The sequence below is a fragment of the Prinia subflava genome, chromosome 1 (genome assembly GCF_021018805.1).
Source record: "Prinia subflava isolate CZ2003 ecotype Zambia chromosome 1, Cam_Psub_1.2, whole genome shotgun sequence".
NCBI lineage: Eukaryota > Metazoa > Chordata > Aves > Passeriformes > Cisticolidae > Prinia > Prinia subflava.
The window spans coordinates 61,861,920-61,886,570 of NC_086247.1; the positions used below are offsets into that span (position 1 = coordinate 61,861,920).

General features: G+C 37.9%; 1 protein-coding gene across 5 annotated transcripts in view; it reads left to right on the top strand.

Moving 5' to 3' along the window:
* Positions 1-24,559, top strand: part of LOC134551067 (dynein axonemal heavy chain 5-like) — a 152,061-nt gene extending 127,502 nt beyond the window's left edge. For all 5 annotated transcript variants that reach the window (XM_063398183.1, XM_063398171.1, XM_063398174.1 and 2 more), the window contains 5 exons: positions 796-984; positions 8,403-8,535; positions 16,991-17,199; positions 21,993-22,214; positions 23,562-24,559. In XM_063398183.1, the coding sequence (XP_063254253.1) occupies positions 796-984; positions 8,403-8,535; positions 16,991-17,199; positions 21,993-22,214; positions 23,562-23,780 (972 nt within the window). In that variant the 3' untranslated portion in view covers positions 23,781-24,559. The remainder of the gene's footprint in view (positions 1-795; positions 985-8,402; positions 8,536-16,990; positions 17,200-21,992; positions 22,215-23,561) is intronic.
* Positions 24,560-24,651: the final 92 nt, after the last annotated feature.

Genomic DNA, 24,651 nt, shown 5'->3' on the forward strand with positions numbered 1-24,651 from the left:
AGTCACAGTACATACAATTCCTGCTGGAGAAGAGTTCCAATTGTCAATCTGACAATTATAGACTTGCTGATATTTCACTGAAGTTTCTGAAAAAGCTATTATCATTCAGACAAAGGGCAGCTTTGCAGTAGATCTGTGCTAGCTTTATCTTAAATAAAATAGTTCTGTTTCAGGAGAAGTAAGGAGGGGAAAGCTTCAACCAAAAATAGCTGAACCATAAAATATCCTAAATATATCACCATCTTTAGGTACTTTAGCTGTGGGTGTTATTTTATTCACCATGCTACATGTCTGATAAACCTAAGAGTCAGAGTAAAACAAAACATTTAGAAATGTTGGCTAGTTGGATAATAAGGGGCATCTACTTGAGCTGGTACAACAGCAATAGGCCCATAGAGACAATGAGCTAATGCTAAGGGGTCAGTGTCCACATATGACATTTCCAACAAGCTCTAGTCTGAACCAGAGGAAAGGACTCTGTTCTCACCCCTTGATAGCTTAGCTCATCCACAGCATGATCCATGTGAAGATAATGACATCAGTTAAAAATCCCTTCACTGATATAAATGAAAACACTATTGCATATGCAACCTATGTTAATGTTTTTGTGTTGTTTGGGTTTAGTCCTTTGCCATTTAAGTGGAAAAACTTCCACTGACCTGTGCATATCTATTGTTTCATGGAGCTGAGAATATTCTTCCTTGTTTATCCATTCTTCATGCATTCTTTCATGTATATACTTTTAGAAGAAAAATCACTTTTTTCCCCCAAAATTTTTATACCTTTTACTTTAAGGTATTTGGACTTCACCCAAATGCAGATATCACTTACCAGACCAACCTGGCTAATGAGACATTTGGTACCATAGTGAGCATCCAGCCCAAAGACAGCAGTACTAGAGGGGGAGAAACCCGGGAAGCAGTGGTGCAGTGTCTTGCTGATGAGATGCTAGAGAAGTTACCTCCAGATTATAACCCTCATGAGGTATGTACTACTTTAAAAAACAGATGTTTTATTTATGCATGTATATACATTTGTGTCTTTTAAGTTTTATTGTGCTTCTTAAATTTAACTAGCACGTGTTTAAAAAAGCTCTTAACATTATGCATAGGGGTTTGTAAGTCTGTTTTGGTTGATTATCTAAAATATTCCTACATCAGAAATATATATTTCAAATGCTACAGTCCACTTAATCAGTCGTCTTAACTCAGAAGACCCATTAAAGGCTTCAGAAAGTTCTTGCTTTCCTTAGTACCTTACAGAAGGAGCCTGGTACCTCTTTCTGAAGGACTGGTGATCCTATAGGGGTCACAGCATTCAATTCACCTACTCCATTATGACACCACCATAGTGAAGAGTGAATTTTATCACTGACCTGTTCATGCTCCAGATTTTCTGGGGTCTGAGCCATAAGAGGTATCTTTTCAATGTTTTCTTGCATTTTTAATTAATAGTCCCATTACATGGAAAAATGCAGCATAGAGATTCTTGCATCAGTTTATAAGAAGGTTCTATTGTCTTGCCAAGTGTTTTGTGAGCAGTAAATGTTGAAAACCCCTCATTTCCATGATTTTTTTCTTTACAATTCTGTTTTGCATTGATAGTGCCTTTTTTTCCCCACAGTTGTAGTTCAGGCTTGTAAAATGCTCAGTATGAATTACAACTTGCTATGCATGCTTTATTTTCTTCTCTGGCCAGCTTAGAATGTCCACCTAAGAAACAACTAGTAGTCTTGAGGCCCCAGCAATATTTCCTGTCTTCCCTTCTACTATTAATCTCAGATTTAATATGTCTTGTGTAAATGGACACTTTTGTGCTGTCATAATTCAACTTGGAACTTCTCTTTTCATTCCCCTGTTGTCAAGCTACTTACGGTCTACAACATTTTTTGGTGACATTTCCTACCATCTATCTCCATGATGTTATTTTTCCATCCATCCCTGCTTGCATCTCTCTTTTTGTCACTTTCTTATTGAGTGAGTCTTAATGATAGTATATAAATAAATTTTTTGTAGAATTTGATTAAGAATGGACTAAGTTTTCTAGTTTTCTTAATAGTATTTATTAGTGAATTAATATTAGAAATAGAAAATAAATTTAATTAATAAATAATAATTAATTTAATAAATGTAATAATTTTCATGTTGGATCTACAACTATCATTTACACCTTAAATTGTTCCCAGACCTCTTCCTTTATCCTTCCAATCAGAGTAAAGCTTTTATAGAACTAGATTCTTCTAGTTTTATTCTGCTCCTTATTTTTTTTTCAAATTACCATAGCAGTAAAATACTGAATGCCTGGATGGCATGTATGTTTTTGTCATATTTGTAATATGTATACTGAGCTAAGTTCTTAATATATACTTGGTAAATCCTCCAAAGGACTATTCCTTCATTTCCTTGTTAAGCTGCCAACTTTTTCCTCCTGAAGAATTTGTAATACTTAGAAAACATCAATAGTACTTACTGCACTTTACATTATAACCAGAGGGTAGTCTTAACCTCAGGTTTTACCCCTGGGAAGTCTGTGCAATACCTTTTAGTAATGTAAAATGCGCACACACTTGTTTAATCCAAATTTCATTTCAAAATGGTTTGAACAAGTACAGTTTTTCTCTGGCATTTCTTCTGTTTAATCTTAGGCTCATTCACTTTCCTTCTTGGTTTATTCACTGAGGTTATGCACACAAACCACACGTAGGGGATGCCTCTCCTTTTCAGTCACTTCATCAAGCCTTAGCCTTGGAGACCACCAGTTTTGGAGCCAGGGACTGTAGTTAAGGGCAAAGGGTCTGAGAGGTTTATTTTGGACGTTCCATCCTGCACTCTAAACTTGTCTCTCTCTATTTTACTGCTGTATTTGGTTATAATACATACTGTTTCATGTGACTGTATTAAAAAAATCACCACCAATTGTTTTCATTGCTCTTTCACTCTCATCATCAAGCAGGATGACAAACTATTATCTTTTCTCATGACCTGCCAATCATACATGAGGGGTTTTATTTTCTTATAAGCAATCATCATTACAATGGTGCTCAGAATTAACATTTCTTTGCTTCAGTACTATTTCTCTTCCATCTTCTTTGAACTTCAAAGGAAACCTCTTTTGCTTTAGTTTGCTTGACAGCTGTCCTCTTATGATTCAACCAAGGAGATTTCATTTTGTACAAAAGATGTGCTGTTGGATCTACTTTTTTCTTCTATATTTCTTGTAAATACATTCTGAGTTCAGTAAGAGTAGATACCACCTCTTCCTGGGGATATCTGGTTTTCTAAGGCTCTGTGCTTCTTGATCTGTGAACTTCACTTTGATTAATCATACCACTCTATTTACATGCTTTTTTCAGTCTGCACTACTGATGGATGACACGGTACTTTTCCACAGAATCATCCCCAAATTATGCTTTGTTTCTGTAACATAGTAGTAATTACTTTGCTCTGATCATCTAGAGAATAGCCTCTGTTCATTGTCCAAGAGTTTTTATTGCTAATAATGTATGCCTCTGTATATCTCCTTGGCTGTCTCAGCTGCTCTACAACTTCTACAGATTTTACTTTTGTAACGTTATGAGATTTGGCATTGTTTCTCCCAAACCCTGATTTTTCAACATTTCTTTCTTCAGTCTGCTTAGTGAATTTATCCTTTGTCTCTTCCTTTATATTTTAAAACTTGTCTCATTCTCTACATCTTGGAACTTGATTTGGTCTTTAAAAATTCTTTCTTTGTTTTCAGGGAATTTCCCTTTTCTGCTATTAGTGCCCAGTTCCAGGTTTTATGTGTTGCTTATGCGCCAGAATGTGGCCACATCTAGACAATAAGCAAGCAAAATCCATATCAAATGTGTTTCTCATCTGAACTGTCACACCATTATTCTGGAATCTCTTAGAAAGCATCAATATGGCTGGAGTGAGCTGTAAAAAATGCTAAAATTTTAAACACAAGTTTGTGCAAACCGAAAAAGGCCCCATACCCAAATGACTAAAATACCAAAATAGAGAAATAATATCATGCTTACTAACACATAACCAAGAATTTCATCAACCAGAGCAGAAAAGAAAGGAGAGTTTAGGTATTCTCTGAGGGAAGAAGCAACAGAGTTTGGCAGAAGCCAAAATAATGCAAATTAAATTATGCTTGCAAGTATAAGGAGTGAAATGGATTATGTAATTACTTCCTGTGATGTCTGACAAAAAAAGGCGAATGAGATGAGTTCTGTTGTTTGTCAATTTAAGTCAGCATTTGGTCATTCAGGACATTGCTACATACTAATTAGTTTAATAAATCTGAAACAAATAAAACCAATTTCCTAAATTGTAAGAGACTGAGGGAATGTGTCAGAAAAAGAGTTTATATGCGTGCCTCATTGGAAAAGTAAAATGAGAAACATTCATTAATCCTAGCTGTGCACCTTGGGTTTGATTTTAAAATAATATTGTGCTCCAGTAATGCCATGACATGTTACTCTTTGAAAACCTAGGTATAAAGATACTATCAGTGGAGAAAAAGAACAAAATTTTGGAGACAATGAAGGGAATTAAAATCAAATTCTCTTCAGGGAAAGTGGCAGGTGCCTTTGCTACCTTTGATCAGTTCTTGTGCTCCCTTTAGAAAGCGTGGAGTGAATTTGCACAGAGCTACAACCCCAAAAGACTGGGTTAGGGACAGATGGTACCAAAACCAATTATTTGCTGACATTCAGAACTCTGGATTGTATTTTCTCTTGATACATTGTGAATCCAGAGAAATTTCAAGCTGTCACAGAGGCCTTCGTTTCTCAATTATTAGCCTTTGGCAATGGCTTCAGTCTCAACAACTTTCAAAACAGGGCACCCATTTTACCCCATGATATTTGCTGCTTCTTTCGTTGTTGTGTTCTCATAATGCTTCTCACCAGTCCAGTAACTTACCCAAAAGAGTCGAAACAGAACGAGTCACCTTTGCATGCTTTCTCAGCCTGTGGCTTGACACAGGTGATGGAAAAGGAAAATAAACCTTCCTCCTGACCTAAAACTGTCCTCATTTTTCTCTGAGTAAGAATTCTGCTTTCATGACCCTTTTCGCTTCTGGGTCTCACCTCGCAGGTTACAGAGAGATTAGTGGTAAAATGATTAGGTCCAGTCAGTCAGTCCATGTGAGTGAAGACAGGTGCAAGAATAAATGTCAGCCTGTCACACAGAGAAGTTTACAATGAAAATGATCCTTGCATCTTGAAAAAACAGCTTTCTAGGGAGTAGCAAGTAGCAGTGCTTTCTTTCCTTAATATTTTTCTTAGTATTGATTTAGCTGTAATTCCTTTAAGGCTATGGCTACATTAGCAAGCACTGCATGGAAACAGGAATTTGTCTGAGGACCCCAGGCCTTCATTAGATGTTTTGCTGAGGAATTTGCCTTGGTTTAACTCTAGTCTGGGCCTGTAGGCTGAACTCATTTGTAACTGAAATACCTTAGAGTCCCTGAAGCACACCTTTTGGGTTAGTTTAATTTGAAGCTAAGACCTTTGTGTGCCTGGAATCTAGTTTTCAGTGCAGGTTTTTTTTCTTCAAAAAAAACCCCATAATAAAAAATTCAGGGTCTGAGCTGAAACACTGACATAGATGATTCTATAATGTGTCTCTGGTTTACTTCTCAATACTGTCAAATATGGTGGTCATCCAGCTCTAGAGCTTCTTCTATTTTCTACATATTTTATTGTCTGCTTCCTTACGTACAAGGAAGGGGTCCTTGACATCCCTTGAGAAAGAGCTTTGGCTTATCCATCTACAGAGTGATGGACTTCCCATTTCTGCTGACAAAGAATGCAGCAAATAACTATGTCTGATTGAAAATAATAGCATTTACTAAAAACCAGAGGCAGTCACTACTGCAGTAACTTGATCAATGATCATGGCACGAGTTCAGCAACTACTTTTCTACTGGCAGTCCTATAAAATATGTGCAGACAAGGGAACTGGTGACCTGAGGACAGTTAAGAAATATGCATAAAGGAATCTCACACAGTAGAGATATGCATTGTGAAACCATGTAGACAAAGCTATTAAGATTCTGATTGTAGTAGCTCCTTTCTTAAATCACATTGTTTTATGTTAGATGATAGCTGTTTGCATAATGAAAAGGGGATGTTCCAAGTGGGCTTTATGGAATTAGTATATTAATCTCAGAAAAGCTATTTTGGTTAATGAGTTTAGTCTTTTGGGTTTTTTTTTCAGAGAGTCGGTATGTGTATCTTTATGTGATAATAAATACAGCACAGGATGTAAGACATCTAATTGCTTGATAAGAAGAGTTCTAATACAAAACTACCTAATCATACTTCAGTGCTTGTGTTTTAAAATTAGCAGCAATAATTCCAAGAAATGCACTGTTATACCCAGTAAATCTCACCATAGATCAGGATTCATTTGTATACAATAAAGTAAGAATTATGTAATTTTTTTTTTCTGTTTTGATATCTGCTTATGCTTGGTGCTCCAGATTGAGTGCTGTGAGCATATATGGGTTGGATTAGCAAATTTCTGCTTTGTTGGTTGGCTCCACTATTCTAAACATTATGGGTATTTTTGTAGGTACATGAAAGTAAATCAGAAGAATGTGTAAGTTCTCAGAATTCAATAGTTAAATTGTACAGTAGTTGTACTAGTTAAATCAGCACAGTAATATTTTAGAATCTTTATTTCATATCCTCTTTGTAGATTCATAAATATTAATATTTTGGAAAATAACCCCTTTAATGACATCTTCCATACAATTTTTCCTCAAATGGGAAAATTCTACTTCTAAATGATCCCCCAAAGGATCACATGCTTTGTAGACTAGAAATAAAAAGTGTATTTCCTATTTAAAGGATAAAATACATAGATTATATTCTGTATAATTCCTTTCTTATTAATGGCATGCACTTCTAAATATTCTGGAAAAAAAATCAAATGTTTTTAGTTTTTGTCAAGAAGTAAAATTACCAATTCCTGTGAATTTTTCACAAAGCAAATATTTTCCCTGGATGTTGTATGAAATAGTCAGAATACTTCATTGTGTGGATTATCCAAAAACTTTATTGCCTCAGCTCTAGTCTTGTAATAGCTGTTTTAGGTATTTTCTCTTTCACAGGCAGGACGCATTAACTCAGTCTGTAAAATGTACTGTCACACTGCAAAGCATTAGCATAATTGGCTGGCACCTATTTCTTGGACATTCTGTCTAACAAACCCATGGGTCCCTGTGATTAAAATATGATGTATAACCTTGCTGATAACTGTCTCCCAAGGAGGATAGCACAGAAAGTTGAGAAAGAGTATTTTATTGGGATTGGAGTTGAAATTTAAGATTCGGAAACTGCCAAAGCATTTGCATATTTATACCAGTGATTATAACTGTTCATCTGCTGTATGATATTCATATTGCAGAAATTTGCTATTCATGGTAATAATTAAATCTTTAGTAATGTATATTATTTGTATAAAATGTATACTATGTATAATAATGTATACAATGAGGTATATGAGCTATTTGCTTTCTAAAATTAGGGAACAACTCTCCAAAGTCTGAAAAATCAAGAATTCTTGTACTATGCAGGATATAGCCACCATTTACCAGTTTTACAGGTGCCATTAAACCCTTTCTCATGCACTGTAGAATACAGTGATCTTTGATACACATGGAACAGGCAGCCCATGTCTGAAGCACATTCCATACACATCATATGCAGAAGCAAGACAGGGAATGCTATTGCCACTGTTATTATGACATGTCCTTAAACCAACACAGACAACTGATTCCATTGTGAAAATATTCTGTGTTGAATTTGAGAGAAACTGCTATCCTTAAAAACTAAAAAGGCCAAAGGCTTCCACTTGCAAAATGGTGCACATAATGGTATAACAGATTTCTGTGACATCTGTATTATTTCTGGCAATCTTGCCTCTCTAGTAATGTATCCATGGGCATCTTGTCTTATGCTACTGAAAGTAACAGCTTTTACATATCGTTGTGCTTGTTAAGTGGAACTCCATTTGTTGCATTATTTCGGCTCAGCAGGGCAAGAAAAGGTGAGAAAGTTCACCCAGAACAATTTGGAAATACAAGGAAGTTACCATCAAACAGTGCTTTTGTATAACATGTGGGGTTTTTTATTTTAAGATCTAAGACCCTGCAGCTTAACAAGGACAGAAGGAACTGCTGTGTCCCTTCAAAAAGAGGGAACTTTCCCTTCTTAGAATGATGGAGGAGCTCGTTCTGGTAAGCTAATGAGTCACAGTGTGCTAAATCTTACAGTTGGCACAGGACTTGAATGGCCATCTGTTACTAAAATGTTTCTTATCTGGAAATGTTTTTGCTTTCAAAAATTACTGCATGGGAAACAGGAGATTAGATTTTATAATCATTGCACTATTCTTTTTCAGGTGAAAGCCCGGCTTCAAAAGATGGGAGCTTTTCAGCCCATGAACATATTTCTCCGTCAAGAAGTTGACCGGATGCAACTTGTTATATCCAGAGTTCGAACCACACTGACTCAGCTCAAATTGGCTATTGATGGTAAGCTGCAATTTCAAAAATTGTAATTAAGCTGCAATATTTATTACTAGCAGTTGCTTATACCATATAACTAAATAAATATTTCTCCTTGATTCCTTCCTTTCTCTTTTGTTCCCTGCATTACACAGTTTTTTTCTCTCTCTTTATTATATGACCACTAATTCTAGTCCTTAAAATCTCCTGATTGCATCTCTAAGGACACTCCACCTAAATTTATTCTGCATGCATATGCTCCAGTATTGCAGCTTGTGTCCCTCAGCACTACTTCACTTCTGTGATTCTCTCTAGGATCCTACAGAGCTCAGAGGAGCTGAATTGCATGATTAAGTCCACGGGTCGTGTCCCAGAGTAGTTTATGAAATTAAACAGGGATATAATGATATAGAACAAGGTAGAACTGTTGCTGCTAAGTAATTGAGAGGCAGGGAACTCAGGAGGCAAGGTGCTAAAGACTCTAATTAAAGGTGGAATTTGACATTTTTGTGAAACTGGTTATACCAAGTGGCATGTCTCTAAATGGAAGCTGAAGTGAGTGGCAGTGTCCGTCAAAAGAGAGAGAGGGATGGTTCTTCTTTTAGGCATCACAGGAGGCAGAAAACAGCACTCTGTATCTCTCAGAGACAGGAGTATCTGGCTGAAAGTGAGCAATGGTGAATGAAGTTAAAATAAACCAAGAGTAGAGGCAACTAGAATCAGATGGAAAATTTGATCAGAAAAGGAGTGAGAAAAGAGATGGGATAATGATGTTGCCATCTGCTTTTTGTTTTCACTTTCTATTTTGCTCATCTGCAAGGGTTGAAATGCCCAGGAAGGAAAGTGTACTGTTGGTCAGCCAAGCTTCTTGAATTAAATTAAAATGAAGCAGGAATGGGTCAATTCCACTGGTAAAACTCTCACCCAAGTCTGCTGTTCTCTAGCAGAGAGACAGAAATTATCTGAGACAGCAAACTGTCCTCACAGGAAGCAGGTCAGAATGCCTCAGAATTGGTCCCTTCTGACATAGCTGATGGCATTACTGTAATCTGTCTTACTGGTGTTCTGACAATGTCTTTCATGAGGGAAGATTTTTTTAAATTTGTATTTTTATTACATAAAGATCAAAAGGGATTTTTTCCCTATTATTTGTAAGATACACTAAGACAAAAATACATGCTTCAGAAACCTCCTGCCTATAATCTGAATCTAGGAAAGAGGTTCATAAATGTGCCCAAGGCTAATAATCTTTTATTATGATAACGTTATACTTTCATTCTGTAATAACATATAGAAAGATCAAGCTGGAAAAAACAATTGTCCTCTCTTCCTGAGCTGAAAGTTTCCTTTTATATATGAATAGAGTTGCTTTTCAAGTAAATAAAAAAATATTTTCCATCCAATAAAGTGTTAATCTTTCCTTGATTGTGACAAATATATTTAAATTCTCACTATATCTAATATTCTGCGGAGGAGTGGATGAGTAACATAATTTATTTGCACTTCACATTCAGTTCCACAGTGCGCACAGTCCTCTGCCAGATGTTTAATCAAGTTAATGCTGTAACTTTCATGCAATTCTCTAAAACATAATTTCTTACAGACAGGCAAGTTAAATATAGTGAAAAATTGCTCTGAAAACAAAATTGGATGTATATTTAACAATAACAATTAATGGCTTCTGGCATGTTCGTGCTATATCAAGTGCGTATGGTAGACTGTTAATTAGGGGATGGACATTTAGGCACTCCACCTCAGCAAAAGGGAAAACCCATATTGTCTCATACTAGGTTCTCTCCCAAAACTAGTCAACTGCAATCTCGGGTCATCTGAGGGGCTTCATTTTCTTTACAAAGAGGTAAACTGATGTGTCTGCTCAAACAGGTCATGTAATTTTTGACATCTGCCGTGCTCCTGTATCTGGCTCTGGCTTCATGAACCTTTTGAAGTCCCAGCACTCACATTTAGCAGACCTATAATTTCAAATAGATTTGGTGTTTAAGAATATAGTGTGTCTTTAGGTTGTGAAAGGAAGTCTGAATATCTGTATCTGCAGTTTGGGTGTGAATGGATGGGCCTTTTGATGTTGCTCACCAAGTTACATTTGAGGTAAAGCCCTTGTCAGGGAGAGGCCATGTGCAGCTGAACATGAGGGATGTAGAAGGAATTTGCAGACACAGTTTTGTCCTTCTATGCAGAGGGCAGATTAAGCAGTTCAGCTTTTGGGATGGGTGAGGATGCTCAGCATGTGTCCAACATGTTTGTTGGCAAATATGCCCCAGAAGCTTGCATCTCCACCAATAAACTTCATTGCCCAGAGGGATATTTTTTCTGGCTCAAATTGCAGTAATTAGATTGTAGCTGCACTTTGTACTCTCATTTATGTCACAACCATTACTTCTGCTTTAATTACTTATTGATTGCCCAGAGTTTATTTCACAGTTGGCATAATACGGAGTTTCACCATAAATCAGAACACAGCAGTGATGGTTGTCCTCTCGAGTGCCCTAAATAGAAGCCATGTTCTAAACAGAGAAATCTTTTCAGAGGCAAGGAGAAGTAAGGCATGGGGTTTGCACCAAAAATGCCACATCTTAATGTGTTCTGAGTAGCAGATCTTGAGCCCCTGTCAGACAGTGACGTTCTTCGGGAGGCAGTATCTGAGCTGTAGAGTTCCTGTGTACTTTTGTCCTGCCTCTGGCAGTGTAGAGGCCTCTGGCACAGAATACTAATCCTCCACTGCTTATTGTAATTTAGGCACTTCAAATCCCCTTTCCCACAAGTGAAGATGGTGTCTCCAAATGCAATTAAATCTAATGACCCATCCAGTTATTCCTAGCCTTTTAGAGTTTGAGTTTGTTTGTATGTGGCCATTCTGGGAGATTTTGTGGGGTTTTCTTTATTTCTCCATGCACTGAATAAGAGTGGTAAGCATTTTAATGTCTTCTCTTGGTGAAGAAAGTGAGAACAGAGATTCTGTGGGAGTGTTTTTTATGAATGAAGTGGAGCATACTTGTAGTAGCACTGAAAGTGGGTATCAAATCCTTGACAATGGAAATAAGCACAGCTTTTAGTTTGATTTTAATCCTTATTCTATTTAACCCACTTAAAATTGTGTTTAAGGGCTTCTTGTAGAAGAAAAAAATGCTTAACTCATTTACTTATATCTAGGTTCTACTTTGGTCATAAAACTGCATCCACTTGGTTCTAGTTTCTGGTACCTTACAGCTTTATGTTTTTAAACTAATCCTTGGGAATTCCCTAAATGGCCTCCTCCATGAACAAGTGAAGAACATGTGAGAAACCTTGGATTTTTTTATCTTTTCATGTCAAATACGTGTGCCACATGATCACAGAGCTCCCACTGCTATTTGAACAGTATTTGCAGAGTTAGGAGAAAGAAATCTTTTCCTGAGAACACATTTCCTAAAAATACAGCAGTTTTATGGCAATGTCGTTTTACACGTTATAGGAGTCATGTAGGATTTTTATGTCATTTACACAAACTCGTGCGTGAAGCCCAAGGTAAAGATTCCTTACTTTTTTCTAACTCAGAACACCTTGAAGTTGAAAGTAACATTTGTATCATGATGCTGCAAGGAATTTCTGTTCATTGTATGTAGCACTTTATAAGAGGGATATAAATGAAGTCCAAAAGAGTCAAAAGAGGTTTTTTAACCTGCATGGTGAAAAAGTGAAGCTCAGGAAACTAGTCTTGCCAGAATGCACAGGAAAGGTGATTTCCCATGAAAGGAAGAGGTATGGATTCATTCCCCCTGTCTGGCTAAGTTCTATTTTGACTCTTCTTAATGGTGTAAGACTGCTAACACTAACACAGCTTTAGTTTGGCTTGCTGCCAATGGTAATAGAATTTTGGTCTGAAAGATTTTGGGCTCTTGCCTTACTAAGTTCTACAGTGTGTGTTTGAGTGTGTGTGTATGTGTGAGCTTGTAGGGATCATTGCTTTTGGATGGGGATTTTATTTGAAAATGATTAAGAGCGCTCAGTGAAGACATCAATGGAGTGTAACAATGGGGAGATTGAGGAATGAAGGGGATGAGTCTAGGGTATCTTGTGGTGTAGTTACTCTTGGCTCAGAAGCTCTCATCCATTATTTACCTCTCATCCTGATAAGAATGCCAGAATGCCTCCTGCTGTCTTTCACAGTGTGGCACAACATTCCTGAACTTCTTAATAGGTATTACATATGCTTGCTATGATGCCAGCCAGGACAACTGTTTAGAAACACACCCTGCACATTAAGGATAAACTGCAGAATAGAGTTTATCTGTCTGTTGTATTGCTCCAGCTCAGAGTAGTGATTTGTATTACTTTTTTGGTAGAGCTGTGCATGGATTTTTGTTTTCAAATTATTGCTTTAAACTTTTTATTTGCAGTATTTTGATGGAGAGGACTCTTCAGCCAAGAGCAGTTAGTAGTAGAGATGGTAAATTTTTGTAACAACTTGCAAGGTTACTTTCAAATTGCCATCTTTCTGACTGAAGGATTTAGCTATTGAAGAGAACCTAGGATTTTTGTGCTCCTCTGTATGAAAAACTGCACGCTACTCAAGTTTCTTAGTCCCTCTCATCTCTCTTGACTTGAAGAATTAAATCAGAAGATTCTGCACCTGAAAAGAAAGGTGGGAAACAAAGAGAAAACAGAGCAGGGGCAAAGGTTAGATGCAGCTGGAGAGAATACCAGTCTACAAGTAAAACATGGAGAGAGTGTTGTGCATTGCAGGTCTTGGCTGCCTCTTTTACTCTTCCTGTTCTAGAGGAGCAAAAGAAAGTGACAAACTGTAGAGGGGCCTTGGGATTACAACAGTGTAGTGGAATTACATGAGCTTCTGAGAACTTCCTGAGAAAATTACCTCCAAATGCTGAAGTGCCCAAGTACTGCAGGTGAAGAAAGAGGAAAATACCCAAAGAAGTGCCTGAAGCAAAGAAGTTGACTTCTATCAGCACAGCAGTCATGGTCACAGAGTTGGCAGAGCCATACTAAAGCTTGTGAAAAAAATAAATTAAGTTTTAGGTATAGGAAAACATACATTGGCTTTTATACCCTGTGTATTTGGGTGGAATAATTAAAAAAGCTTTGGAGAAAACACAGGCAAATGTTAGCTGTTGCAATAAATCAGAAGGAGAAGAAAACTTAGGAAGTTATAAACAAGTATTTTCTTTTCAACATGTTCAGCAAAGAAGAGGGAGTTGGGGCTTGGTGGTGGAGGCAAGGTGTGACTACTTCGAGAAAAAAGCAGGTTCTTTGGGAGGTAAACTTGAGTGGGGATTAAAGGCTGGAAAGGTCAGCTTCTGGGGTTGCAGCTGGGACAGGCAATAATGGATTGATGCTTTCACTGAGCTTTTTTCTCTATGTACTCTTCAGGCTGGCTTAACAGACGCAGTGTCTAGCAAGTATTGTCCTCCAGGGCTAGTCTCCAATTTCATTATAATGATATCAGCTATTGGCAAACTGTACTTGATGGAGAAAGTAGCTTTTTCTCATCTCATCCTACATAATTATTCTTGTTATTTTTGATTTACATTTGTGCCTGTGGGAAGAGAATCAGTCAGTGGACCAATGCTCTTTTTTGATTCATGCTGGAATTTAAGATTGTTCCTTTGTTCCTAACTTTAGCTACTCATTTAAATGAGCTGTGCAAGTTTCCTAGTCTGGATAGACACTTTCATAAATGTGAAGTTCAAAACAGATCCAAATTTTACAAATTCTACAATTTTCAGATTCAGTTTGTGGAAGCTATGGTGATGAAGAGGGTCAACTCCAAGAAATAACACAAGCTTCTTCTGATGTAGTCTATTCAAAGCATTGTATCTACTGAATGAATAGATATAGATCTGTTTTATCCAGATCACTTTAAAAGAACAGACTGTTCACTTTAATTATCAATAAAAACTAGTTACCCTCAGAACTGAGATTTTTTATTTGGGTTATTCACCACTCAGCAATAGGATAGATTTCGATGTGGTTTAGAAGGGAGATGGTATAAATGTAGGGCAATCAAAAAGGGGAATCCTAATTTCCAAACTGTGTATACTGTGCAAACAGTATGGTTGTAGTAGATATTAACTTTGAAGTATGGAAATGCCCTCTTTTCTTTGACTGACCTCACCCTTCATCAGTCATTTTCTGATGGCTTTTACTTCATTCAAGAAAGGGAATACCATCGAGTAACTCCCAAAATAACCAAGTTATAAACAGTTGGCCTGTCTGATTCATAGAACACTCAAGCCTGTCATGTTAAGTTCATAGGACGTTCAGTCTCTTCATATAGTACAGGGCTCAGAGGTTCTCAGAAGTTAAATATGAGAAGCCTATGGCATTGTACTACTCATTCAATTAATCAAAGACAGTTTTTCAAACACCTGTATCACTTTTGTCCAGAAAGATGGCGTGATTTTTCTCCTATGGTACTGATTTTATTTCTGACAATTATTTTATTTTGTTAGTTATTTTTATTTTTCTCAGAGTATTTTGGCTGCAGGAATGCATCCCAACACCCACAGATGCCATTTAGTGCTGAAATTCAAGCATAGTATGCCTACTGCCAGAGATGACACCCACTCACTAGGAATATTTATGCAGATATATGGGCACAGCCTGGGCTGTGAACATACCTCATCCTCAAGAACACTCTGGCTTAACATTCTCAACAGCTGCTCTGAGTCATAGCAGGCAGACATCCTAAGGGATTTCACAGTGCTTCGGGGCAGAAACTGGTTGTATCTCCCTATTTGGAAAGCTCCAGCCTGCCCAGAAGAATAGAGAAAGAAAGGAGAAAGTTGAATACATCAGCCTGAAAACAAAGAATAACCAGAGGTGAAAGAGTTCTTTCTTTCTCAGTTCAATGGTGGTGATCCCCAGGGCTAAACCAGGATGCTCCTCACTTGTTTTGTGCCCTCAGTACGGTTGCTCTGAAGTTGAAACCAACATGCATTGCAAGACTTTTCCCCCCACCTTTTCTGTCTCTTTAAGGTGAATAAAGTGTATGATGTAATACAACATTTTTCTAAGCAAAGTGGAGAAGACATGGAGTGGCTTGTTTCTTAAATGTTAGTTCTCTTGGTTATGTATTAGAGAAGATTAATACCCAAAGAGAAGGTTTATTAACTGTGTTATAAAACTCTTAGCTACCCCAGAATGTGATTCTGAGCCTGACTACAAAGCATTTCCAGAGAATGCAAGATAGTCAGTATTTTTTAATATTTACAGTTTTGTAAAAGTTAATGGCTTTCTCTAAGGAATTTGTTGCACAAAAAGAGGTGCATATAAATGGAAACAGATCACCCATTATCTGCTAGAAGAAATCAAGACATTTATATATTGTAGAAAGCACTAAATTTGCACACGCCGCTATAGGAGTGTTTAGGTTGTAACACTGTATTCTTCAAAGTTAAGTTGATGTTTGGTTTCTGGACATTCTTTTCCTTCCCCTCAACTGAAGCCCTGTCAACCTCAGTGGAAGGAAGGGATTTGAAATGCTTTCTTTTTACAGGCAGTGTTTCCTTATGGATATGTTTGCATGGACCATTGCAGTTTTTGTTTGCAGTCACCCAGATCCCTTCCCTTTCCTTTCCGTGTTCTGTGGTGGAAGCCACTTAATTCTGTTTGGTATCTCATGTTGTCCTTGTGGCAATTACAGCAGCTGTGTGTGTGAAGATACATTGAATTTTATACGAATATTTAATCAGTGTTGGGGTACTGGACCAGTTTCTATAAGAGAATAATAGAAACAGTTTTTGGAACAGAGAAGTCATCCTGAGGCATGGCCATGTGCCAGATCTCAGCACCATTGAGAGTACATAAGGTGTAGGAACTTCAAGCACATGGAATGGTGAGTGTCACTGAAAAATCACTGTCGTAGTAAACGCCAACATTTTAGCAGAGAGAACAGCACTATGCGTGGAATACGTGAGTACACAGTGCCAAAAAAAAGAATAAATCTTGCCTCTAGCTTTATTCTATCTACCGCTTTCCCACTGAGAATCTTGATAATGGAAATGTACAAAGTTATCATTAATAACTGTGAATTTCATTAATATAATCACTGCCAGTACATGCTTAGGATATAGATGAGTTACACACTGTATCTCTATCATTTATCATGCATGTAGGATCCATTAAAATTTGTAAAAAAGTTTTCAATGAGTAATCGCATTCCAGACACACTGTGAATATAATGAATATAAATAATGTGTATGAGGGAGAAGTTGTTCAAGAAACATATCTTTGTTTCTGATCAAAACAACAGAAGAAATATCATTTATCTTATCGCCTTTAGCTTTGAATCAAGTCTTATAATTTTTAACAAATTAACTGCAAACTGATAATCCTGCAGTGCTACAGGTGTGCAATTAAGGCACAACAAAAGAGGGTTTATTAGACTCAGAATGTCATTTGGAAGTTATAATTGCCTTTGCAAGCTAGGGGAAAGTTCATTCTGAACGTTTTACTTATCTTCCAGGAACCATAATTATGTCAGAAGAATTGCAAGATGCTTTAGATAATATTTATGACGCTAGAATTCCAAAACTGTGGTTTAGGATTTCCTGGGAGTCTACTACTTTAGGATTTTGGTTTACTGAGCTTCTTGAGCGAAACCAGCAGTTCAGCAGCTGGCTGCAGGATGACCGCCCAAACCAGTTCTGGCTGACAGGATTCTTTAATCCACAGGTAAGAGTGCCACGGTGAACTTTATAAATTCTGAGTAACAGTTAAATTAGACCTTTGGAGAACTTCAAGTTGACTCAATAATGACTATATGAAGTATAATCTATATTAGTTATTTAACATAAATATAGGATAAAACATCTTCAGTATCTACTGAAGAAATTTACTGCTAGGAAAAAATAATGCTCCGGAAATAATGAAATACATCTTTTGGCTGCTTTAATTATAGTGAGGAAATTGGGTAAGTACATACTTTTACATTTCAACTTAATCTTCCTTCTTCACCTCTTCTGTTACAGTAATCTGTTTTTTATTTATTGCATGAAAATCCCTCTGAGTACAAAACAAGATAAGTTCCAGAACTTTGACATAGGAAGAAGATATTTGGACTTGGTTCTCAATCCTTGCAAATCAGTTCCTTGAAATGGAAGGTTTATTATTCATACCACCCCAAAATTGTGCCAGACATGGTCTGCAGAGACATATAAAAAATACAGCCTCTCATCTGCACCATCTAAAATAAAAACCTGGCATGAAATGAAACACAAAAAAGGGAACAGCTGAGAGCAGAGTTAAAAGAAGTAAAGTATACATACCTAGATGATGTGTAGTTTCTTTGCAGAGCTATCCACATTCATTAAAGCTTTTTATGATTCACAGATGTTTGTGGGAAGTGTGAGTTGTGGAAATGAGTCATTGTGAGAGTATCCAGCCAACAGGTTTCTATGAAGCCTTAGGAAAGAGCTATTTTACAGATCTATTTTAATCTCAGTACTTGTTAGCAATGCAAAAGCTAGCTTAAACAGCTGCCTAGAATAGAGAAAGCAACAGTGGCAAATATTCTCTAGGACTACTGCTGGGAAATATCCATCTATCACCTCTCCTGTGTGTGTCAGCTGTCTGCCAGTACAATTTCATAGCAGGGAAGGAGGATCACAGAAGCCCTGAGCAGAGGGTTCCCAAGTATGAGGGAGAGGAGTAGGAGTTCTAATAAAATGATTATGCTTCCATGCTTGGTTTGCTAACAACACACTGATAGCAGCATCCCAAAATACTTCAAAGTAATTTTTGCAATGATCAGGCTGGAAGCAAACCTAGCAGACTTTTGGCTATGCTGGTGTTTGCTTTTGCACCAGAGATGAGCAAGAGCTGATAGAGATTTTGTACTGGACATTTCAGATAGGTTTTTTTTGTGCTCTGGGCTTGTGTCTATTCTGAAATTTTGCCAGCCCAAATTAGGCATCCTACATTTTTTTTGGATCAAAATAGCTGGATTTCTGAAAATAGCTGCCAAATAATCAGTGTAAAGTGTCCCCAAACAAAATGTGATTTAACAGACCATACTAAATGAGAAAGCCTCTAGAAATACAAAAATTACACACTTCATAAACCCTAGTTCTTAAAGTCCCTAAGTACACTGTGTACGGAGATTAAAAAGTTTATTTATGCCCACAATCACAAGCTTAAGAATCAGATGGTTATTCTTGTAGTCACCATCTTCTGAAACCTAGGCTGTGGGAGTGGCTCATTCTAAAAGCAATTCACCTGAGCAAAGACTAATTTTCTATTTAATTAGCTATTATTTTGTTAAGAGTCATACTGCTGTGTTTAAAATCAGTATTTCATGTGTTAAGAAAATTGATTTTTGTCTTCTCAAACAAGCTGAGGTGATGAGGTGTTAGTGCTGCAGTTGTAATGGCTTGTTTATAATACCTGAGAAGTTGTCAGAAAAATCCTTTCATTTGTGAGATGAAGTGCAGCTCCTGAATCATTTGCCTACTAGCATATATCTCACTGTTTGCTTCACAGTCAGTGGATAAATGCCATGGATAACTCAAGGCAATAAAGTAGATTTATAGCAATGGAAAACTAGGCATTCTGGCAATAAAAAATAATATAGGACCAGACTCTGCCTTCTCTCGGACTGTTTATACACCAGGATAAATTCAGTAATTTCACAGAAGTTAATCTTTATTTTTAGTGATACAAATGAGGACTGGCTCAGACTTGTATGTAAAAGAAACCTGATTCCCCATGTGTGTCTGTGTTGGGCCAAGATAACTGGGGTGAACAAAACAAGAAATGCCATAAATTTTCTTCCCTCCTGGAAGTTAATCTGATGTTACTGGAATTTTTTTCATCAAAAACTTGACATTAGGCATTTCTCATTTCTACCTCCCAATTTCCATTTAGTGGCTGACACTGTTTTATTGTTTCCTTGTTTGCATCTCTGTATCCAGTTCCTGTCACTTTTCCTATATGTAGAATTCAAGGACTGTGAGGCAAAACTGTCTTTCTGGTCGTGTAGTTCTCAACATAATGAACCCTCAACCTACTTCTACAACCCTTAGATGCCAAAATAAAACTAATACTAATCAGAATATGAAGTACAATGCCTCCATTCCTCAGTGTCTGCTTATTTCTAGCAAACCTGCCATAATCTGCTCAGTACTTGCAAAGCAAGTGACAAACAAGAAACCTCCAAAGTAAGGTAAAGGAGAGAATATGATTCTGAGAGCAATGGACTTAACTGATTTTCATGTTTTTTGTAATGGCTTCCACGTGGGCCTGCTTTTCCCTCACTAGAAGGTTCAGAGTTAGTTTGCATGAGTCGTTAAAAGGCAAAAGGGGCAAAGCTTTAGCAGTTTTCAGTGAGCTGGACAGGGAGAAATTCAGAAAAATGCAAATGCACATATACAAGAAAAATACTAAAACCCTCACCAATCAACCATCCAAACCCAACCAAAACAAAACAAAACGAAACTCCAAAACCAAGGATTACCAGAAATTAAAACAGATGTCATGGCAAGTGGTTCATTATGTCCCTGACAGAGGATTTTGGGATGAGCCAAAGCCTCAGCTGTACAGTGGCACCTCAAGCCACTTGATTCTGTCTTGCTCTTTGTTGTGCCATTCACCCACTCTGGGACAGCCAGCTGGGCCTCCAGCTCACAGCTGCAGCCTTCAAACGCTGTCTAGGATTCATTAAAATGAGCAGATAAACATGAAAAGTCCCACTGCAGAAAGTGTACAGGTCCTGCTATCTCTGTAGGAATAATCTGCTATCTAAACCTTATCCCTGAAGACAACTCACAGCTTGGAGCTTACTTTTATTCCAGTGTTTCCATGGTGCCTTTGAACTGACTCCCTTAATACAGTCATGGCTCTGTCCTCTTCAGGCTCTTCTTTCTTTAATATTTCAGTTTATCTGGTATCCAGTAGTCCTCTGGGGTCTTATGGCAGTGAACACTTCATGTATTTTAAACTATTGGTTCTAGTATGTTTCTACAAATTAAAATTCCACAAATTACTGCAAGGATTCTGCTTTCATTTAATGGTATTTCTGATAGAACTTGGCCTTTAATCCTGTCTCCCTCAGCTGTACACTGGAGTTCCCAGCTACTTCAAATGCAATTACCATTATCTGTGCTATCACAAAACTTGTTTAAAGTGCTTGTCCTAGGGTCTCTGCTGTTGTATTAATGAGAAGCTACCAGTGTAAGTTAATAGAAACATCTGAGTTCATGAAAGTCATCTCATGCTCTCATAACTTAAAGGGTATTGCATGGCTACCAAGGGCTTGGAGCACTCCAGTCCTATCAGCCAGAGACTGGCCCATGTGTTCAGTAGACAATTTGCTGATTTTTCCAAATCTGACTTCCCACTGGCCCTAATGGTAGCTCAACAGAACATCTCACTCTGTGAATATTGAAGAAAAACAAAAACTTTTTCAATTCCCTCATTCAATTCTGTCATTCCCATCCCGATTTCTTCCTAGTTGTGCTGTTGGCTCATTGATTCCCATCTTTGTGTGTTCCTTTTGTGGCTCTCTATCTGCCCTTCTCTGTCTCCAGATGCTTTAGTTCCCTTTTCCAAAATATGTCGGGAACTTACTCCTTCCTAGGTGTCCTTTTCATTGCTCTTGCCTATTCAATTTTGTGTTTTATTAATTCACCTTCTCGCTAAAAAAATGGGTTTCCACAAGGTAAAATGCACATCCACAGCATGATCACTGGAACAGCAAAGAAGTCTGCCTTCCACTCTCCAAGGACTAAGGCACTTCCCATGTACTGATCTGTTTTCCCATGGACAGCTGTATCAGTGAAGCTAACCAGCATCTTCAGCCTGGCTTGTCTTTTGGTAGCTTATACCAAGGTCATGAGAACATGCATGTCTAGAGCAGAGAGTTAGTTTTATTCTGTGCTGCTGGAGAGCTTTGGGTTTAACTTGCTGTTGTCTAAAACACTATGTTATTGTAGTATACAAAGAATTCACTGAGAGAAGTGTCAGAGGCTTTTCAGTATTTAATGTATGACTCCAGCTGGTCCTTCCTTTGTGTTCTATAAAATGCTTATTTGTTGACTGAAAAACATTTTTTACAATGTTGGTATAAGAAAAGATGAATAATATAGCCAGCGTTAGAGAAATTAGAATTTACCTGTGTTTGGTATCTCTCAAAACACATTAATATGGCAGCCTTATAAACATCTGGTTGGTTGTGAAAAAGGTATGAGAGGTGAGTTATAGAGGCACTTCTGGTATGTTTAATAAGCCAACTTGGGGGCTTCTTAACACCAACAAGTGCACACCGATTATGTGTGGATGGCACTGGGGAAATACAGGAAAGCATTGGATTGACACTACTGAATTTAATTTATATGTACATGAAATCCTGTGGGATGAGCTTTTATACAGCTGATGTCACTTACACAGGAAAAAAAAAAAGTTTCAAATGGTCTCACGTCCAAGGCTTTAAAAAAAAATCCTCTGTGTCATATTCCTGTGTGTCTCCTTAGGGATTCCTAACGGCCATGAGGCAAGAGACAACTCGCATGAATTTAGCCAAAGGGTGGGAACTGGACAGTGTTGTTTTATGCAGTGAAGTGACCAAGATGATGAAAGAAGATGTTGTTGGCCCTCCTCCTGCTGACATTGGTGGGGTTTACATACATGGCCTGTTCCTAGAAGGGGCAGGCTGGGACCGCAGGAACAGCAGGCTGGTGGAGTCAGCACCAAAGGTAAGGATCAAGTGAGTGTAGCAGGCTGGGGCATAATGCATGTGCTCTTGGAAAACCAGGACGTATGCTGAGTGCCTGCAGCAGTGGTTTCACAACAGGTTTTAAGAGAGTAACCAACACTAGTGATGCTGGGAAGAGTTCAGACTCTTTACCTGCCAGAAGTGAACAAAGAGACTTCTGTCAGAAAATGAATTTAGGATGTATAGCACTACAAGAGACCAGATGCTGGGCTTCTTGGCTTCAGGGGCCCTAGCAGCACAGTTATGTTTGAATAAAATAGTGCACCACATAGTCAATCCTCTTTTGACTGAACAAGGGGGAACCTTATCAAAGCTTCCAAAGCCTGGTTAGGTTTGATATGGAGGTCATAGTTTGGTTGACTAGAAATCCCTAAGGTTTGTTTTTCAATATGAGAAGAGTATTAGTTCTGGGCTTATGCTCAGTTATCCATGCACTGAGTTACGTTTCACTGATGTGACTAAGCAGATTTGAAATCCAGCTATGGAGTAATGATTAGGTGCTGTAGTCACAGTCCAGAGGAAATTGTCATTGTCTGCACTGGTACATTTTTTCCAAGCCAGTACTAGCTGTCCTGGAATTGAAATGGAGGTAATTCCTGTCCATAGGTAGAACACATCTGTGTCTGACTGAGGGAAAAATTTTCCAAACCAAACCTTGCCATCTGTAACTTCTGTTGCCTGGTTTGTCAAAAGACCCCCCCAAACATGGAGTTTACTCTAGTGCAGTGGAGTGTTCAGCAGGGTTCAGCAGAGTTGCTCTTGGATCTAGGTCTGTTTTATCCCCTGACAATGAATACTTTATCTTGGTGGAAGACCCGAGGGGATCTAGATAAACACCCAAGAAGCACCTTGGATGTTAGAAGCTCCACTATCAGCAGTGCAGAGGTAACAAGGAGGGTTGCTAGCTGCAGCTTGGTTTTTGTAGCTCCAGTCCTGCCATTCAGGAAAAAGGAAGTGGAAAAAGAATGGGAAACATTAGTGAAAGGGGAAAAGGAAGGGAAAAAAGACAATGGTTGCTGTTCTTCCTAGAACCACCCTGACATTTTTCCATCTACCTCCACAGCATGCAGTTTTCCAGGTTTCTACTTTTCTGCTTTCCTTTCCTTCCAACAGGTTTCCTGATGGCTGTTCTCCCTGAGCTGCCACAGGCTTAAAGTTAGTGTCAGTGCAGTAGTGAGTGTAGGACTTGTACTCTCACATGTACCTCTACTGAGGTGCTGGCGCTTTTGCTGAAGGCTGACACTGAATCCAGTTCTAGTGTTTAGAATTCAGATGCCCTATCCTGCTTCTCTGATGCTGAGCCCTGTGTGTCTTTTAACATTCTCAGGTGCTGTTCACCAGCCTTCCCGTAGTCCACGTGTACGCTGTTAGCACGACAGCACCGAACAACCCCAGGGAGCCACAGGGAAATGTGTACTCCTGCCCTGTCTACAAAAAGCCTCGGAGAACAGACCTGACGTACATCTTCTCCTTGTATCTGAAGACCGTGCAGAATCCTGATCACTGGACTTTGAGGGGGGTTGCACTGCTCTGCAGTTCCAAGTAAGGACAGACAGCTATGAAGGAAAGAACCACCAAGTAGGACTGAGCTGCAGCCAGTGTTGCATTGTTACTGTCAGCGTGGTGGCTACCTCCTCATAGGGGGTCAGGAATTGGCAGGTGATACTTAGAGATTATATTAGTTGCCCATAGATCAGCTTACTCTGTTCACAGCAAAAATACTAAATTTATTTTTCCTGGGAATATCAGAAGGAAAACAGCTGCAGGTGTAAATTTGACAACCCATATAAAGCAAGTGAGAATATAATCAACCAACTTGCTCTTAACAGAAGCACTACATAAAAAAGCTTATGATAGTGTCAACTGCTCTGGCATCTTATGGTGGTTCTTTTGTAGATGTTATCTTCTTAATACAAGAGTTTTTCATAATATAATATCATATAATATAACTATTTTTAAATTCAACTTTGTAGTTAAAATCTTATCATCCATAGCATTAGTAAAGCTGTAATGACAAGATAATTAAATGCATGGTAAAGTTTTATATTTATCTGCATATATTTCAATGCACAATTCCTTTGATTTTGCATTTCTAAATTTGCTGGGTGGTTTTACTAATAGCTGTGACCATTTTCTTGAACAGTCACTTTTTAATATAAACAATCATAGAAACAGGAACATTTATCTTTGCACAAGAAATGCCTTTTGCACTTATTAACTAATTTGTAAACCTATATCCACTTATAAGGAAAGTGTGCACACGCCCCATTATTAGCAGGAGCAAAGATTTTAAAGTTTTCTCAGAATAAACATAACTGAACACCATTTTGGCTCTATTAGTACTCATTCCATTTACATTAATGCCTTAATCTTGCAAACTCAAACCTCTTAACTGATTTTTGTTCCGTATTTTGTAT